The sequence below is a fragment of the Danio rerio genome, chromosome 7, assembly GCF_052040795.2.
Source record: "Danio rerio strain M-AB ecotype USA chromosome 7, GRCz13ab, whole genome shotgun sequence".
NCBI classification, from domain to species: domain Eukaryota; kingdom Metazoa; phylum Chordata; class Actinopteri; order Cypriniformes; family Danionidae; genus Danio; species Danio rerio.
The window spans coordinates 5,882,676-5,902,757 of NC_141027.1; the positions used below are offsets into that span (position 1 = coordinate 5,882,676).

The 20,082-nt window shown below is 36.0% G+C and overlaps 1 protein-coding gene across 1 annotated transcript in view; it reads right to left on the bottom strand.

The window, feature by feature from the left end:
- Positions 1-19,710, bottom strand: part of LOC147842993 (cell adhesion molecule CEACAM5-like) — a 53,790-nt gene extending 34,080 nt beyond the window's left edge. The window contains exons 1-4 of the mRNA XM_087260110.1: positions 19,695-19,710; positions 19,134-19,418; positions 17,592-17,858; positions 4,614-4,901 (exon numbers count right to left, since the gene is read on the bottom strand). Of these exons, the coding sequence (XP_087116236.1) occupies positions 4,614-4,901; positions 17,592-17,858; positions 19,134-19,418; positions 19,695-19,710 (856 nt within the window). The remainder of the gene's footprint in view (positions 1-4,613; positions 4,902-17,591; positions 17,859-19,133; positions 19,419-19,694) is intronic.
- Between the last annotated feature and the right edge of the window lie 372 nt (positions 19,711-20,082).

A 20,082-nucleotide genomic window follows, 5' to 3' on the forward strand; every position in this document is an offset into this window, starting at 1 on the left:
GTTTTCACTTGATATTATTATGAGCACTGCTCTGTTTAAGACTCTGCCATAGTAGTCATGCTAATAGCAATCATTTTCCATCTGTTTCAAGCTACGAATATTGGGATTACATATCAACAGAACAAAACCGAGATGTGATAATAATCTGAGCACTTGTGATCAATATACTTCACCCGCAGCTGTTTTACAGTCATTTATAAGCCTTTATGTCCATGTCAGAGCAACAATTCACTGATATTTTTTGTCTGTCTTTTGGAGATTTAGTAATTGGTGATGACGTTATAACGGGTTAGTGTCTGCTTTTATATTTGGTGTCGGATTAATATTTGCTGGTAGGAAAAATATATTTGTTCACTTCTGCTATTTATACTTTAATTTGCATTTCAATTTATTTATTTATTTCTTCCACTTAACTGCAAATTAGAATAGAAACTGTATAAAGACCACACAAACATACGTCCAGACAGTGATAGATGTACATTGTTATGGGAAAATGATGCTAATATCTGGTACAAATACATCAATTTTCCCTTTCTGACTGCTCTTTTTATGAATAAATTATGTAGAAGCTCTGTCCATGCGTATTTCCTCGTCAGTTAGTAATGCTTTATTTCATTGCACAACATTAATCATGCTTTTTGGCTAAAATAGAGAAATCATGGTTTAATTTGTTATTATTAGATTATTTGTAAATTTCACCTCTCCTGCTGAGCATGAACTGAGCTGATGGTCAGCGTATGTGATGGCTAGGCTAAGCTAACTTCAATTTTGATTGAAATATTCTCTAATCGGTCGACTATAATGTGGTGAATATACCCCTGTATTGCATACTGCAGTGCTTTTTTGTCTGGCTTTCTCGGATATCTCACCTGTTCGCCAAAAATGACTAATTATATCCCTGGAAATGTCTGATACTGGCACATACACATTGTAATAGACGTTGCAGGCACAAAAGCTTGACTGGCGTAGAAACAGTAACTAAGGAGGGTGGGGCTTAGAGAAGTCCATTGAATATTAATCAGATGATGTCATTACGTTGATGTGCCGTCAGCCAAGCTTTGCATTGCTGATCATGATTTCGAGGATGGATAAATCTGTCCTTCACAACACATGCAGAGATCTCATATCAGTTCATCCACACATTTAAATCTGATTTGCAAACTTGTTTAAAAAACCAAATTAGCCAGAGATCAGTTATCAAGATCCAGGATCTGCCAAATCATTTTAGATCATTTAGGTAAGGTTCGAAGTATGGAGTATGTGTGTGTGTGTGTGTGTGTGTGTGTGTGTGTGTGTGTGTGTGTGTGTGTGTGTGTGCGTGTGTGTGCGTTTGTGTGTAACAGGTCTGAATCCCCTAGACATATGTAATAAATTATGCACACACACACAATGACGTTATGTGAGAGTATAATGGATGTTGATTAGTAGGGATGTAACGGTATCAGAATTTCACGGTACGGTAATACCTCGGTATGAATGTCACGGTACGGTATTTATTGAATCATTTACAGGAAAAAACAAAACTTATGAAAATACTCCAAAAAAGTGCCAAAAGTGTCAATGACATACAAATTAGCCATCTATCTGTGAGCTTTGAAACAGGAACTTCAATTTTAATAACAAAATATTATTAAACCATGTAAAAAAAATAAAGTTTCAATTTAGTATTGTTGAAAACTCATCACATTCAACATTTAATCACACTCAGCCCATCTACCCAGATAAGAGCTCTGCTAGTCGGACTTCTCATCAAGCATCTCCCGCTGGATCTAATCTCACTATATTTATTAAACGGGATATTTCATTTATCTTGTTGTCTTTATCTAAAGACATATTCCCTGACTTTGGGCATTGGAATCTATTACTTGTTCTCAGGTAACGTGTTTTGGCTGAGCGCAAAGATAAGTTAATGATTAATGTAACCACGTACATTCCGTATATTGACTGATCGCTTGCCTTTATTTCCTATAATGTATAAACTTATTGTATGTTATACTTTTAAAATGGCCATTATCGATTATTAAAACTGATACTCAGCAAAAGAGAGGCTGTGTTTCGTATTTTCACTGAAATTGAAAGGAGGCAGTTGTTATCGGCTCCGTTTTGTTATAAATATCCACACAGTGAAGATGACGCTCATCTTATGCAGCACGGCGCCTCAACATTTCTGCTGTCTAAGTTGCTAATATTAAAATGAAAATAGGCAGTTCCTTAAATCATGTTTACATTTTATTGTTGATAAAGTGAAACAACGAAGCCAGGGTGATGTGAATGAAGTTATAAAGTACACTGTTCCCTTTGAAGATTTACCCGTGTCCTCGGTATAGTCTGCTTTTCCATATCAAACTGAGAAGAAGAGACTGCAGCCTTGATCAAACTTGCGAAGTCTGAACTTACAAGGAGAGGATGCAGGACTGAACTGTGCGTGTTAGGCTACTTAATATTCAGGAAAAGCCCCAATCAGAGAGGCGAATGTCTGCAGCCCCGCCTCCGTTTTCAGATGTCTCCGTTTTCCATTATCCACACTGAGACATTATCCACACATTTCGAAACGCTCCGTTTTCGGCGCTCGAGAACTCCGGCGTAGTGTGGACGGTTGGCGTAACCGTAGCAAAACTTATGCGTTTTCAAACTAAAACGCATTAGTGTAAACGGGGCCTTAGAGTTTTCCAGCTCTTTTCATCCCCGCTTCTAGCAGCACACTCCATTTCCGCATTACTGGATCTGTAGCGACAACAGACCGCAAGGGATGATGGTCAAGCATGGGCTGATGGGTATTGTAGTTTTCGCTACCTCCCGTTCGCTTCATTCGCCTAAGCAAATTTTCTCAGAAGACCTATAGTTTTACCGAGTCATGCGACTTCGGTAATATCGAAAAAAATTAATATTGCGGTATGACGGTATTTACAATACCGTTACATCCCTATTGATTAGTGATTGTAAGCAGATCGGCCTATAAACTCTACGAGAGTGTTAAAGCTGGCTTCTGCTGATTAAACTGCAAACTATCTTCAGTAAATTTTATTTATTTATTTATTTGAATCTCTGACTCCGACTCTTCTTCATATGACAGACTGGTCATTCTTTGGGTTCAAACTGTCGGTTCCCCCTTAAATGTGAAATAATGGCTCTTAGTTCCAAAACATTATTCTGCAAGTTTCAATATTTAAAAAATCCAGATTATAATCAAATCATTTTAAATTAAGATGTAAAAACACTCCTTTGCCAAAGAGGCATTTTATGTAACAGATGTATACATATTTGCATAAACACGCCCCCTGAGCAGAGACTCCACCCACTCAGTCGCTCACTGACAGACAACACAAACATACAAAAACACACAAAAACAAACAAACAAAAAAAACTCAATCATTCCAATCATAAGAGCTCTTTGTTACATTGAATAAGTCTGTAAGTTTCAGAATTTAAATGGTCCTAACCAAACCATTTATTTAATTAAACTGTAATAAAATTTTTTCAAGGCATGTTATGTAACAGGGGTGTGTATATTTGCATACACACCACCCACTCATTCACTCAGTGTTGATACCTGGATAAATTGAATGCAAGCATCAAGTCACTTCATGTGAAAACTAGAAGTAGGCGATTATAATCACTGAGGCTCTACAATCAATATTGTATATAGAGACATTCAATTTCTGTTGTTCTCCACAGTCTGTTTGACACATCTAGATTTAAAAGTTCACTTGTGTCTCTGTACAGATTCAGGAGAATCTTAGCAGCTTTAACAACTCTATAGTTTATTTTAAAAGCACACAATCCATTTGACTGCAGGTTGTTTATAAATAAGCCACTGTGTAACAGATTCACTAGATGATCATCTTTTTAGCTTTTCTAGAAAACACTTCTTGATTTAAGAATTTTTGATTTTTTGACTAAAAACAAGACAAAAAGTGTAGTGCAAAAAAGTTCGAAAGCAGAGGCTGAATCTGACAGCAACTGCATCAAAAAGTTAACAATTCCATAACAACTTGTCTAAATGATGGTTTTATATAAAAAAGGCTGATAAAATACTCATGAGCACTAGATCATGTTTGTGTATTTAAATAACACATGACCCCTGTAACACTCACATCTCAAATTTCAACCAATTCAGAAAAATAATGATATAAATTGCTGTTTTTATATAGCATTTTTTAAGAGATAAGTCACAATATAGAAAACCTGTATATACTTCTGTGTTTTCTTATTTTTACTTGATTATAAAACACTCTTGTCTATATCATTAGGTGAAGTTTATTTATAAACTAATTTCAAGAGGATCATGTGCTTATGACTGCTTGTGGCTGGTCCCGCATTATTAAACAAGCTATAAACAAGCTTTAAAATCAGACATCAGCTAAGTGTGAACTCTTGAATTACTGCACAATGTAAATGTTCCTGTATTCAGATATTTGAAACAATCAAAATTTTAACACTACACTTGTCTAAAAGAAAACATCTGTGAAGCTGCATCTAAACAGAAACATGACTTATAGTGAATCGTTTCATTACTTTTAAAAAAACAGTTGTGGCTGAACAGAGGAGTTTAAAGAAATTGTTGAGCCACAATTATTGACAATAGAAGTGCAGATGGGAATATGAAGACTCACCTGATACAGTCAGAGTAACAGCATCACTGGTGTCTGATGACCGTGAGTCTGATCTCTCTCCTCTACAGCTGTGTTGACCACTGACAGACACAGAATCAGCTATGAAACACCACTCTGCTTTTGATGATCTTGTGTGTGGATAGTTTGGATAAGTGTCTCCATCTTTAATCCAGCTGTATTTGATCCACTGAATGTTTCCTCCTGTCTGTATGTCACATGTGAGAGTGACTGTCTCTCCAGTGAACACAGGCTGATCTTTATTCACTCTCACAACAGGCTTTGGTCTCTCTGCATTAAAACACACATGAGGAAATAATGATTAATAATATCTTGACATTGCTTTCTTTGATTAAAATATTTTGCTACATCTTTTTCTGTTTAAATGGACAAAACAAAGAAAAAATAACAATATGTTTTATAATGTGCTTACTGTATGTAACACTTCAGAACTTTTAGCTAAATGCTTATTGGCTTGCATTAGGACTGTGATTATACAGCGGGTAAAATAAGTATTGAGCACATCATGATGTTTCAGTTAATTTCAGTAAAAAATTCCTTGATTAAATGTCCACCCTGTTTCATCTTCATCATCTGCTAAAATATGTTTATATTCTCATCACAATAATGAATAAATTGCAATTGCAATTGAGAAATAAAGGCTCTCCACCCACTCAGTCGCTCACTGACAGACTCTTGTCTACACTGAATGCATGAATCTTCTCACATGTTAAAAGCAAACAGGAGTGATTATAATAACAGATTATAACGAGAGTACAATCTACACTGTTAACCCTTACTGTAGATTATGCAGTAAATAACTGTAAAATAGCCAGTGTTTTGCTGTAATAAAAGGAAACAGTATTTTACTGTAAAAGGAGCAGGATTTGTATGAAATTTTGTAGTGCAAAGAATAAATTACAGTAATTTACTTTATGTACCCATTACAGATAGTTACTGTGATAATAAATGGTAAATTAATCTGCTTCCTGCTTTGCTACTGTTCGGACGTCTTTGCCTACTGCTCCGCTCCTTGCACTCCTGCTTTTTTATTTTATAATCTAATTTTAACTTGAGCCTATCAGCACAGTGCTCAAATGAAACAGCTTGAAGATCAACATCGAATCTACAAACTTTCTGGAGTACAACTTTACTTTTATTTAGAGGAATTATCGTCTAAACAATCCTCCCGCTACCAGCTGCTTTCATTCCTGAGACGGGAAAACACGGCTGTGAAAATGGCTCTGGATCATATTGATTTGGAATCTCACTGCTGCACCAACTGCCACAAACTTTTACAAAAGATTGCAGTTCTTGAAACAAAGTTACTTGCGATCCAACCAGAACTGCCGAATTACACAGGACCGGTTCATCGTGGAGCCTCACAGCATTCAGCCGGTAAGCCCTATAAATCTACTCCAGCTACTGTTTTGAGAACAGAAAAACAGATTGAAACTGTTGAAAATCAGCGTGAACTATGGCATAAACAAGGTGCGAGACCAAAGGGTACTCGTGGGGTCAGATCACGAAGGTCATACGCTGCTGCATTAGCGTTCTCTACCCCAAATACAGCTCGGACTCAAATACAGCTTCAGAACAGATATGAAGTTTTGAGTAATATGGGTGAAGAATCCCCAAATGCAGTTAGACAGAGATCGCATGACTCAGCAATTAACTTTGCTCTGAACAGAAGCTCAAGGCCGACTAGACAGCTGCATTCTGCTCCGATCACAACAGAGATAAGAACATTGATTGTTGGAGACTCAATAATCAAAAGTTTTAGGAGCAGAGATACCATGACATACTGCTTTCCTCATGCTACAGTTTCTGATATAAATAAAGAACTTGAGAACATATTAAGGAAACATGAGACTGCAAAACGGATTATCATCCATGTGGGGAAGAATGATATTCGGAAGGAACAGTCAGAACTGCTCAAGAAAGATTTCTGTAAGCTTTTGGAAACAGTTGAAAGATTGAAAATTCAGCCGTTCATCAGTGGACCACTCCCTACAAGAGGGACAAATATGTTTTCAAGGCTCCTTGGTCTAAATGTATGGCTACAGAAAACATGTAACATGAAAAGACTGAATTTCATCGACAACTTCAATCTCTTCTGGAACCAAAGACAGCTGTTTACATCAGACGGCCTTCATCCAAACAAGCTTGGTGCAAAAGTGCTGAAAGACAACATCCTCTTCTCCCTCCATCATCCATCAGCTGTGTATGCCACTGAACTGAATGACACACACACACCTAGCAAATGTCCGGATGACCACAGGACTTCAAATCAGCTCCTGAGTGGACTTGTGGCTGACGCATCCTACAAGGACAGAGATAACACCACGCAACCACAACAACCGCCGATAACGGACAAACTGCCGTCTGCGCCCTGCACACTGAGCTCAACACAGGCAGACTGTGATGCATCAGAACAGCATCAAGTCTCAGCACTCATTGATGATCCCCAGGAAAACAGCCAGGTAAACATATCTCAGCAGCCAGAAACCCCAGACCCACAGCCTCTGTCACCGGACACGTTCTCATTATCATCTTGCTCGCCTCTCTTGGATTTTTCAAAAAAGATGGAGGAACTGGTGTGTGCTGGAACTAAACTCTCACACTCCATTGCTGCTAGCCCCCAGTTAGCAACCAAAAGTCAGCAAGCCACACGCCCATCTCTAAGCCCACCTCGCCCTACACCTAGGAAAGGCCTCAGGTCTTTGCGACAGCGCCAGGTCCCAAAAAACACCTCATCTTTAGCTGGTGAACTTAAAAACTGCCATTGATGTGTCTCCGAGGCCTGCTTAGATAACAGTGTCTTTATCAGATGTTTACAGAACAAGCAGGAACCCAGTGTGTCTGCAGCTTTCTCTACGCAGATATGTGTCTTATTACGTGACAGAAAACCAAAGACTCTTTCAGACCATATAGCAAATCATTCAAATCTGGTGTCTATTAAATGTATATCTGAGACTTCTGTAGTGAAAACGACTAAAACTGTTAAGTTAGCACTTCTAAACATCAGATCACTCAATAATAAGTCACTTTTAGTCAATGATTTTATCAACACAAATTGCCTTGATTTTATGCTTTTAAATGAAACTTGGCTAGACGACAGCTGTAGCGCAGCAGTTCTGAATGAAGCAGCTCCTTTAAACTTTGACTTTTTGAGTGTTTGCAGAGTTAATAGGAGAGGTGGAGGCATCGCTGCCCTGTTTAAAGATGTGTATGAATGTAAACAAGTGTCATTTGGTGACTATTTGTCCTTTGAATATCTGAGTATAGCACTGAAAGGTGCTCCACGCATCTTACTGATCATTATCTACAGACCTCCAAAATATTCTCCAGCTTTTATTGATGATTTTACAGAGCTGTTATCAATAGTAACATCTGAATATGATTATTTTAGTATTGCTGGGGATTTTAATATTCACATTGATAATCCAGAAATCAATGCTGTAAAAGAACTGATGACTGTTTTTAACACTTTTGATCTGACTCAGCATGTTCAAGGACCCACACACAATCATGGACACACTCTTGATCTACTTATAACTAAGGGTTTACACATTTCATCGACTGTTGTTAAGGATGTAGCACTATCTGATCATTTCTGTATTTTCTTTGATATATTGATCACTCCAGCTATTAAAGACAGATCTGTCTCTGTCAGAAAGAGATGCATAAATGAGAACACCAGTGAGCAGTTTATGAAGGCCATATCACTGGCACCAAGTATATCTGCAGACTCTGTTGATTCTCTCCTTGATTTGTTTAATTCTAAAATTGAAAATGTAATAAATGACATTGCTCCTGTTAAAGTTAGGAAGAGAACTGGCAAAGAGAGAGTCCCTTGGAGAAACTCAAGAGCAGTCCAAATGAAGAAAAGACAATGCAGGAAAGCTGAGCGTATGTGGAGAAAGACGAAACTAGTAGTCCATTATAATATCTATAAAGACAGTCTTCAGGCTTTTAATGTGGAACTAAAAACTGCTAGACAGACTTTCTTTTCAAACCTTATAAACAACAATGTAAATAATGCTCACACACTCTTTGCAACAGTAGAGAGGCTCACAAACCCCCCCAGTCGGATTCCCAGTGAGCTACTCTCTGTAAGCAAATGTAATGAGTTTGCTCATTTCTTTACTGATAAGATCAATAATATCAGAAAGGCAATCAGCTCATCCAATCAGTCAAGTTGTGTCGATATCAAACAAGCTCAACCACAACTTGAGAAGTCAGACATTATGTCTGATTTCATGGCAATTAACGGTAAAATCTTAGAAGAGACTGTGCAAGTTATGAAAACATCAACCTGCAGTCTTGACACGCTCCCCACATCATTCTTCAAAACGGTGTTTACTTGTTTAGAAATGGATCTTCTAAAAGTGGTAAATGATTCACTTCTCTCAGGGATTTTTCCAAACTCACTTAAAACTGCAGTTGTTAAACCCCTCTTGAAGAAGAGCAACCTGGATAACACCCTATTGAGCAATTACAGGCCAATCTCAAATCTCCCTTTCATTGGCAAAATCATTGAAAAAGTTGTTTTTAACCAGGTTAACAAGTTCTTAAACTTCAGGGGGTGTTTAGACAATTTTCAATCTGGTTTCAGAGCACATCACAGTACAGAGAGTGCCCTTATAAAGATAATCAATGATATACGTCTAAACACAGATTCAGGTAAAATAACAGTGTTGGTATTGCTCGATCTCAGTGCTGCATTTGACACTGTCGATCACAGCATACTTCTGGATAGGCTGGAAAACTGGGACAGTCCTCAAATGGTTTAGATCTTACCTTGAAGGGAGAGGTTACTATGTCAGTATAGGTGATCATAGGTCGAGGTGGACACCCATGATATGTGGAGTCCCACAAGGCTCGATTCTGGCACCTCTCCTGTTCAACCTTTACATGCTCCCTCTAAGCCAAATAATGAGAAAGAATCAAATCTCCTACCACAGCTATGCTGATGACACTCAGATCTACCTAGCCTTACTGCCTAATGACTACAGCCCCATTGACACCCTCTGCCAATGCATTGATGAAATTAACAATTGGATGTGCCAAAACTTTCTTCAGTTAAACAAAGAGAAAACTGAAGTCATTGCGTTTGGGAACAGAGACGAGGTTCTCAAGGTGAATGCGTACCTTGGCTCTAAAGGTCAAACGACAAAAAATAAGGTCAAGAATCTTGGTGTGACTCTGGAGTCAGATCTGAGTTTCAACAGTCATGTCAAAGCAGTCAGTAAATCAGCATACTATCATCTCAAAAATATTGCAAGAATCAGATGCTTTGTTTCCAGTGAAGACTTAGAGAAACTTGTTCATGCTTTTATCAGCAGCAGGGTGGATTACTGTAATGGACTCCTCACTGGTCTTCTCAAAAAGACAGTCAGACAGTTGCAGCTCATCCAGAATGCTGCAGCCAGAATTCTGACCAGAAGCAGGAAATCAGAGCACATCACACCTGTCCTCAGGTCTCTACACTGGCTGCCAGTTACATTCAGAATAGATTTTAAAGTATTATTACTGGTCTATAAATCACTAAATGGCCTAGGACCTAAATACATCACAGATATGCTGACTGAATACAAACCTAACAGATCACTCAGATCTTTAGGATCATATAAACTAGAAGTTCCAAGAGCTCAATCAAAGCAGGGTGAATCTGCCTTCAGCCACTACGCCCCTCGCTGCTGGAATCAGCTTCCAGAAATGATCAGATGTGCTCCAACATTAGGCACATTCAAATCAAGACTGAAAACACATCTGTTTAGCTGTGCCTTTACTGAATGAGCACTGTGCTGCGTCCGACAGATTGCACTATTATGTTTTTCGTTTTCTTTTTCATTCTTTTATTACCTATTTTAACTCATTTTAATTTTTTTTATCTGTTTTTATAAATTTTTATTGTCTGCATTTTATTTTCCTAAACTTGTCTTTTTTATTCCTGTTTATGTAAAGCACTTTGAATTGCCACTGTGTATGACATGTGCTATATAAATAAACTTGCCTTGCCTTGCCTTGCCTAAATTACTGCTCAACCATTATTACCCCATGTACTCTGATGCTTTATGTTGCTATATATATATATATATATATATATATATATATATATATATATATATATATATATATATATATATATATATATATATATATATATATATATATATATATATATATATATATATATATATATATATATATATATATATATATACTGTTCAGTTTTGGTATGTGTATGGTCAGTATTGAGGAGAAAGTGAGACAATGCATTGATGATAAGCTAAATTTCTCTGCAGCCATCTCATTTTTTGGTTCATTTTATGTTTTTAACATTGAGTATCAGGAGTCAACCAATGTCAATGTCACAGAGCTAATTAAAAGGTAAAGATATCAACGAGATTAATTTAAAGGCAAAAATATTCACACAGAGCAACCAAATTATCACAATGATTTTTATAACTTTGTTTACTTTTCTATAATTAATCTAATTTGCCTAGTTTAGCCTATAGTTAAGCTTTTAAATTGCACTTTAAGCTGAATATTAGTATTTTTGCTAAATAACTAGTAAAAATGTGTTATGTAAAAAATATCTTAAACAGCACGTACATACATTTTTGCAGAGACTCAATGAATTTGTTTGGAAAACTTCAAATGAAGTAGGTAAAAATGGCATTAACAGTATAGTATAAAGACTTTCCTAAATAAATGTATTATTCAGGTTATTTTATTTATTTATTTATTTTTATTACTACAGGTTTGGAAAAACATGAGGATCAGATTATTTAATATTATTATTTATTTATTGTTTTTTTGCTTTGGATGAAGTTCTTATATTTTTATTGTTTTTATTCAATGATATCTGCATGATTGTGATAAATGTTGGCAGTTCCTTTGAAAATATGCTATGTACCAGGGATGTCAAACTCCTGGAGGGCCGCAGCCCAGCAGAATTTAGTTCCAGCCCTGCTTCAACACACTACCTTTAGATTTAGTTTGATCAGGTGTGCTTAATTAGTATAACTGCACTGTTACTCTGTAGATTGTGCAGTAAATAACTGTAAAATAGCCAGTGTTTTGCTGTAATAAAAGGAAACAGTATTTTACTGTAAAAGGAGTAGACTTTGTATGAAATTGTGTAGTGCAAAGAATAAATTACAGTAAATTACTTTATGTACTCATTACAGATAGTAACGGACAATAAATAGCAAATTACTGTTCAACCATTACTGTCCCATCTTCTCTGATGGTTTATGTTGCTATTTATAGAGACGTGCATTTTAAAGGCAGAAAATAATGATTTAGGCATCACCACACACTCCCACAGGCTGTCCGTCTTATTCTAAACACAAATGTGTTAGAAAGAGTTTTCAGAAAATGCTGGCCCTTTAAGGGAGCCAGGTGTTTGATTTGTTTACTGCTGTGTGCTCTATTCTCTGTCCATCAATTCAGATGTAGAGTCTGATTTGTTTTAGGCTTTAAATAAGAATCTACAATGTGTAAGTAAAATGTGTTCAAATGTTTTTGAGGGTTTCTATAATAAGGCTGTGTTTTAAGTTATATAGTTGTTATCTTGAACTGTGTACTTGAAAGCTACATTGTTAGCTAGTTAGCCTCTCCTCATATAACTTCTTACATTATACTTTTGTTTAAGTATATGTATTTATTGGATATTGCACACTGCCATAATGTACAGATGCTAACAGTTGTATGTATCTTTCTGGCAACTAAGCCAAAATTAAATTCCATCATCTCTGTAAGGTAACGTGCACATCATCACAGGGAATCACAAAAACATGATACACAAAGCCATCCACACACAAAAGATCCACTGTCAGGTCCCAGGTTGTGAGTTTGTTGCTAAGTATTTTTCAGAGCAGTGTTTCCACCTATGAATTTATATTAGAAACAATAAAAAAGTTTGTTGTCATGAGATAATTATAACAATAAAAGATTGGATCCTTTGGTTTTTCGTTGTTGCCAACTTTATTTTTGTTTTTTATAATTATTTTAAACTTTTCATTAAGAGTTGACACAGTTTTTTTAATTATTTAAGACTTTAACATTTAAAATAATTATTTTGTGTTTTTTGCTGTTCAGTTTTTTTTTTTTTTTTTTTTGCATGGTCAGCATTGAGGAGAGAATAACACATTTCACTGCAGGACTTTGTGTGTGTGTGTGTGTGTGTGTGTGTGTGTTTATTGGATATGTGATTGTGATAAATGTTGGCAGTTGCTTTAAAAGTATGCTATATACCAGGGGTGCTCAATCCTGTTCCTGGAGATCTACCTTCCTGCAGATTTCAGTTGCTATCCATATCAAACACACGTAAACCAATTAATTAGGACCTAAACACCACTTGACAATTACAGGCAGGTGTGTTTGATATGGGTAGCAACTGAAACCGCAGGAAGGTAGACCTCCAGGAACAGGATTGAGCACCCCTGCTATATACCATGGGGGTCCAACTCCAAGTTCCTGGAGAACTGCAGGGCAGCAGAGTTTAGTTCACACCCTGCTTCAACATTACCTGTAGATTTCTAACAAGCCTTAATTAGTTTGATCAGGTGTGTTTAATTAGAGTTACAGCTTAAAGTCCCGGTCACACTGCACTTTTCTTCCTATAGACTTCCATTCATACGCATGTGAATGCTGCAGACCTGGAATGATAGCTCATGCGACAAATTTCATAATTCGCAGCATTGGAAAGTTCAAGTTTGGAGAACTCTGACCTGCGAAATCACATCATGTGATTGCTTGAGACCAATTAAAGATCAAAACATGACCTCTCTGGCTTGCTTTTTCAATCTCTAATTATTTTGTTTAATTCCACTACTCACTTTGTTTAATTCCACTCCTTTTCGCAGTGCAGTATGACAGAATTTTGCATGCTCAAACGTTAATGTGACCACAGCCTTACTGTGCAGACCTGTAATATGCAAGACAATATTTATATCTGCTGATTTCTTGATTTTGTTATACTTTTTTTGTTATTTATTTTTTTGTTGCCAAAACAATAAAATAAATTTGTCTGAAAAAATGTTATGCCTTCTATTTTTAAATAACACTACAATAACTATATATGACATACTATTAATGTGTATGCAGTATAATGCTGTGATTTGTAACACTACAATACAGTAATTAACTGTACACAGTTTCCAGTTAGTTACCACTGCTGCTCTATTACTGCTGCACTGTTGCCAGTTACTTGCTGTAACCAACCTTTTACAGTGAGTAGCTGGCAACAGTGTTGCCAGTATTCTACTATAAAAAACCCCGGTAAGGTCTAACAGTGTACATTCAATACACTGTACATATAATGTTTATGTAATTTTTTAGTCTGCTCACCAGCAAGAATGAACAACCAGCTTTAGTGACAAGATGGACATTTCACCTTTGATTATTGTACAAGTGATTCTCAATGAACATGTTAAAATAATTGTAAAGTGAAAACGGCACAACCCCTTTAACACCCACATCTCAGAATCGAACCAGCAGTCACAAGTGGATAAATCCAAGCACAGCCCTAAATATTTTTTCATTTTTGATCCAATTTTACTCTAATCCAAATCTCAAATTAGAAGACTTTAGCTGCTGCTATTTTACTTAATTTAACTACAGTTATAAAATACAGCTCTCACTCTCATTAATAACCAAACAATGCAAATGTGTCTGCATGCAGCTAATTGAAAAGCTGGCATGGCGCTCAAACCTTTCTAGATCTACCAAAAAAATAAAAAAATAAAAATAAAAAAGCAGATGACATCTTGGTCAACACAAAACAGACAGAAATGAAGTGGCGAAAAAAAAAAAAAACCATCAGCAACACAAAATCACCAATTCTGTTACATCCGCACAGCAAACAGTCCAGCCTTCAGGAGATTTATTTAACAAAAAGTGTGTGTATGTATATATATTAGTGCTGTCAATCGATTAAAAAAAAATAACTAATTAATCGCACCTTTAAAAAAAATTAATCAGGATTAATCGCATTTAAAATACTGAAACTAGTAATTTTGGCTATTCAAATGAAAAATTAATGTAAACGCAAGACAAAAACTATTTAAATTCAAAATATAATTGTTTATTAGAATTAAAATTTAAAAAAATAATTGTTTAATAGAATTTTTGTTTAACTTGTAACACAGATTTCTTCATGTAAACAACATACCCACAATAAACCATCAAAATCCTGCTTGACAGCCATATTTATTAAAGAAATTAAAACACAGGCATGTTAATGACATTTAAATTTCAAAACAATCAATGCCAATAAAGAAAACATTGATTTCCATGTTGGATTCTAAGTGGACTGCAAAAAAATGCCAAAATACAGCAATTGCAGATATGGAAAATGAAAAATTATAATAATAAACCATAGAATACAAACTGTTGCACTCATTGTAAAGTTTTATTGCTGTGAGTTGAGAACATTAGTTATAGAGTAGAAACAATTTTGCTTAATCCTCCTTTACATTCATCCAGTTGCTAAGACTAGGAGTATCCTGCAAGTGCACAGAGACTCCCAAATGCCCGCAAATGAATGATAATTTCTCGCAAACCGGTCGTTAAATACATTGCACACCCCTCTCCCCCGCATCCCTCCTAGCTAGGTAGCCTATGTCGCGCGCAACTCACCCCCACAGTCCTTCAGGTACGTCTCCCGCGCACACGCCCCTACTCGGATACGTCGCTCACTCCACCCCTGACACCCCTCAACGGGCCTGACACAGACAAACACACAGACACACACACAACGCACTGCAGACGTTTTGGCCCCAACGGCCTTCCATACTGGAGCGACTCCTCTCAGATTCAACACGCATGATCACGTTCATCAAATTTGCTTAAACTAAGCGTCCAACAGTATTACTGTATTTCACAAGGATTCTGACACAACAACGCAAAGCATACGCTTTCATTGCATTTAATGAGGAAACACGCTAGACTTGAAGGGCTCAAGCTGAAAGGCAGAGTAAAGCCCTGTCTTTGACAGCTCGCGACTTCACCAGAGACGCTCTGAGTACATTTACATAAGACACCAATACTCCGATTTTAATATGATTAAGATAATACTCTTATTAAAAGTCTACCGTGTAGCCTAAGCAGTGATTTTATTACCTTAAAGGAACACAGAGTCACGAAATGCGGAGGATTTTCTTTCTGTTCGCCATGCGGTATCAACTTACAACAGAAGTCGAAAGTTAAAAATGAAACACCCGAAATTGCATGAAACTCTGGATAACCTGTGATGCAACTAATTGTTTTATACTGGAACTTGCCTTCAAAAAGTGTTTCCTTGGTCTTATCCAAATTTCTTGCATGTTAAACACACGTCCACCACAACAGGAAGTAAAAAAAACAACTGCAACTGCGTAAATTGCGTTAATTTTTTTTAACAAGTTAATTATTTAAAATTATATATTTGTAGCTCTTTTTTAAATATTTCTCAAATGATGTTTAAAAGAGCAAGGCCTTTTTCACGGTATGTCTGATAATGTTTTTTCTTCTGGAGAAAGTCTTATTTGCTTTATTTTAGCTAGAATAAAAGCAGTTTTAAATTTTTAAAACACAATTTTAAGGTCAATATAATTAGCCCCTTTAAGCAATTTTTTTCGATAGTCTACAGAACAAACCATTGTTATACAATAACTTGCCTAATTACCCTAACCTGCCTAGTTCACCTTATTAACCTAATTAAGCCTTTAAATGTCACTTTAAGCTGTGTAGAAGTGTCTTGAAAAATATCTAGTCAAATATTATTTACTGTCATCATGACAAAGATAAAATATCAGTTATTAGAAATAAGTAATTAAAACTATTATGTTTAGAAATGTGTTGAACAAATCTCTCTGTTAAACGGAAATTGGGAAGAAAAAAATAAATAAACAGGGGGGCTAATACTTCAGGGGGGCTAATATATATATATATATATATATATATATATATATATATATATATATATATATATATATATATATATATATATATATATAAACTGGTCTCACGGTTCAGTTATGATTATCATGCCATTGATTCGGTTCAATTCGATATCTCAGTGCATTGACGATGCTTTCCATATACAGTGTTATATTTTAGGGGGAGGCTATAACAAGCTGTCTGTATAAACACACAGACACACAGCACCACACTGTCTCTCATTCAAACACATACACAAACATTGACAGCACCAAACAAACAAACAAACAAACAAACACACACACACACACTTAAGGCCTCGCAACAGGGAGAGCTCGCGCTGAGCGGAGTAGAAAAAACAAAAAATAACAAAAAAAAAGCTCTTTTCCGACGGTCCCTTACTGAGAGCTCTTCTCAGCGCAAGCTTTCCCCTCTCCCAGCTAAACACATATTGTGAGGGCTTAAATGGAGCAGTGCTCATAATGTAGAGTGAAAAAAAGTACAAGTACAACTGAATGTGTGTCAGGAATATCGAAAACAAAACCAACTGAACCGCGCTCATTTTCTGGCTCATTTCGCGTCCCCCTGGATGTACAGTGCCCTTAGCATTTGCCTATGGTGCCTATGCCATGGACCGGCCATGAGTTGGCTGAGTGTTGTAAATACCCGCGCTCGCCTCCCTCACGACAGAGCGCATAGGAGATAAATGACGCCAGTACATAATAACCGGTTATGATTATTACTGAACCGATACCGAATTGTCCGCGTCTGCATCGCGGTGCACCGAAGAAACAATTAATTTTGACACCCCTAATATATATATATATATATATATATATATATATATATATATATATATATATATATATATATATATATATATATATCAAACCAAAACAAAAAAGCACATAAATCAACAAATACAACCACTTAAAATATTGTTTGAGACCATGAGTGAACTATCCTAAATGAGAGCCTGTAAAGTGATGATGCGCCGTAATACTGATGTTAAATGATCATTGAAGAGTCGTGAATATGAAGACTTACCTAATACAGTCAGTGGAACAGCATCACTGATGACTGATCTCTGTGGGTCTGATGATTTCTTAAACTTACAGCTGTATTCACCAGCATCAGCAGCTGACACAGTGGTGATGCTGTAGACTCTCTCACCGATGCCTGGAACTGGTGTACTCTTTTTAATCCAGCTGTATGTCCACTGAATGTTTCCTCCTGTCTGTATGTCACATGTGAGAGTGACTTTCTCTCCAATGAACACAGGCTGATCTGGACTCACCTTCACTACAGGCTTTGCTGATAAACAAAAGTAAATATTAAAAACACAGCACAGTATCAAGGTCACAGTTATGCACTTTTAAAATTTAACTTATAAGAAAAATTACTAATTGTTTCAGTTTGTGAATTATATTTACTTATTGACAAGGTTTAGCAGCAGTAGTTCAGTATAAATTATTGCACAATGAATTACAAACACAAAGTATATTAAGTGTGAAATTATTTAATTGAAACAGTCCAGTATTTTATTGCTGCTGATCAGAATCTGATTCAACTGGTCTTATCTGACGGGTCTTTTAATTAAACTAATAATGAACGAATAAAGCTAAGCAAAACCGATGAAAAAGATCTTAATGGCACAATGTCATTAATTAAAGTGATGACTGTAGTTGTCATATTAAGTTTAACTCTGAAAATATATAATATAAGACAATATATGAATCTCAATTAGCACCAAAAAAATAACTCTTTGGATGAGCCATACATTTGTTCCTTTTTTTGTTGGTGTCACTGAAAAACATCTTATTTCCTCCAGAATGATCAGAGTATCTGACTGTGGGTATTTGTAAATGAGGCACAGTTTAATAGACAGACAGTAAAGGAGAGTCCACCATAGAACAAAAAAAAAATAAGTCTCAATGATTAAAACAAGAATAAATATTATGAAACACTTAAAATATTTTCTCTTAGATGATTAGCAGAATGAAATTTAAATATTATAATAAATTGTTTGTAATGTATGTGTAAAGGTAATTTTAATGAATTGTAATATTTTGTTGTATGTTTTGTTTTTCGACCAGCAGGTGTCCATAGCATGACCTCAACTCTGTTTGGCCACATCATGATCATGATTTGTGATAACTTCATCATTAGGTGAAAGTTGTTGGCAATTTATTTTTAGAGCTAAATTATTTCTAATAATTTCACATAATTAGATTTGTCAGGCTTTTACAAAAGGATAATTCATGGTGAGACAATGTTGCCTTGACAAAAGGACACTTTGGGCATTAAGGGCAGGTGCAGCACAGTGCGCATCCCTCCCTACAGCCTTCTCTTTCACTGAAACCTTTATTTCACCTCAGAACCTTCATTCACTGATTTATTGTACAGTGTATCTGTTCTATGAAATAAAACTCTAATGCAGTTCCTTATTTAAAAAAAGAAATCTAAAAGGGAACCGTTTAATCCTTCTTAAATGGAGAGATGTGGCTAATAGAAAAACATAATAAACATTTTGAGTCACAAATAATGATTTTAAATTCAAATTCAATAAATTTTATTATAAAGACTCACCTGATACAGTCAGAGTAATAGCATCACTGGTGTCTGATGACCGTGAGTCTGATCTCTCTCCTCTACAGCTGTATTGACTGACAGACACAGAATCAGCTATGAAACGCCACTCTGCTTTTGATGATCTTGTGTGTGGATAGTTTGGATAAGTGTCTCCATCTTTAATCCAGCTGTATTTGATCCACTTATTCTTTCCTCCTGTCTCTATGTGACATGTGAGAGTGACTGTCTCTCCAGTGAACACTCGCTGATCTGGACTCACCTTCACTACAGGCTTTGGTCTCGCTGCATTTACACACACATGAGGAAAAACGTATTAATATTATTTTGAAATTGCTTTTTTTGATCTAAAAATATTTATCTATCTTTTACTGTTTATTGTGACAAAAACAAAGAATAAATACAATTTTTACCATATGTAACACTTCAGCACTCTTAGTTAAAAGTTTATCGGCTAGCATTCAAACTGTGATTATAGGCTAAAGTGGGTAAAATTAGTATTAAGCACATCATGATTTTTCATTTAATTTCAGTAAAATCATTCCTTGATTAAATGTCTACCCTGTTTTATCTTCATCATCTGTTAAAATCCGTTTGTATTCTCATCGTAACCATAAATAGCCACAGAAACAACGACAGTGAGTAAATAATAAATATTTAAACTGCAGTCTGTTTAAAGTGGTTGAAAAATTCAATTGTGAAATAATGGCTCTTTGTTCCAAAACATTATTCTGCAAGTTTCAATGTTTAAAACATCTACATTATAACCAAAGCACTTTTAAATTAAGATGTAAAAACACTCCTTTGCCAATGAGGCATTTTATGTAACAGAGGTGTGCATATTTGCATAAATACGCCTCCTGAGCAGAGACTCCACCCACTCAGTCACTCACTAGCCACATTTCCACTGTCGGGTGAGTGCAAGCCAGGGCTTTAATTGGGCCGCGCC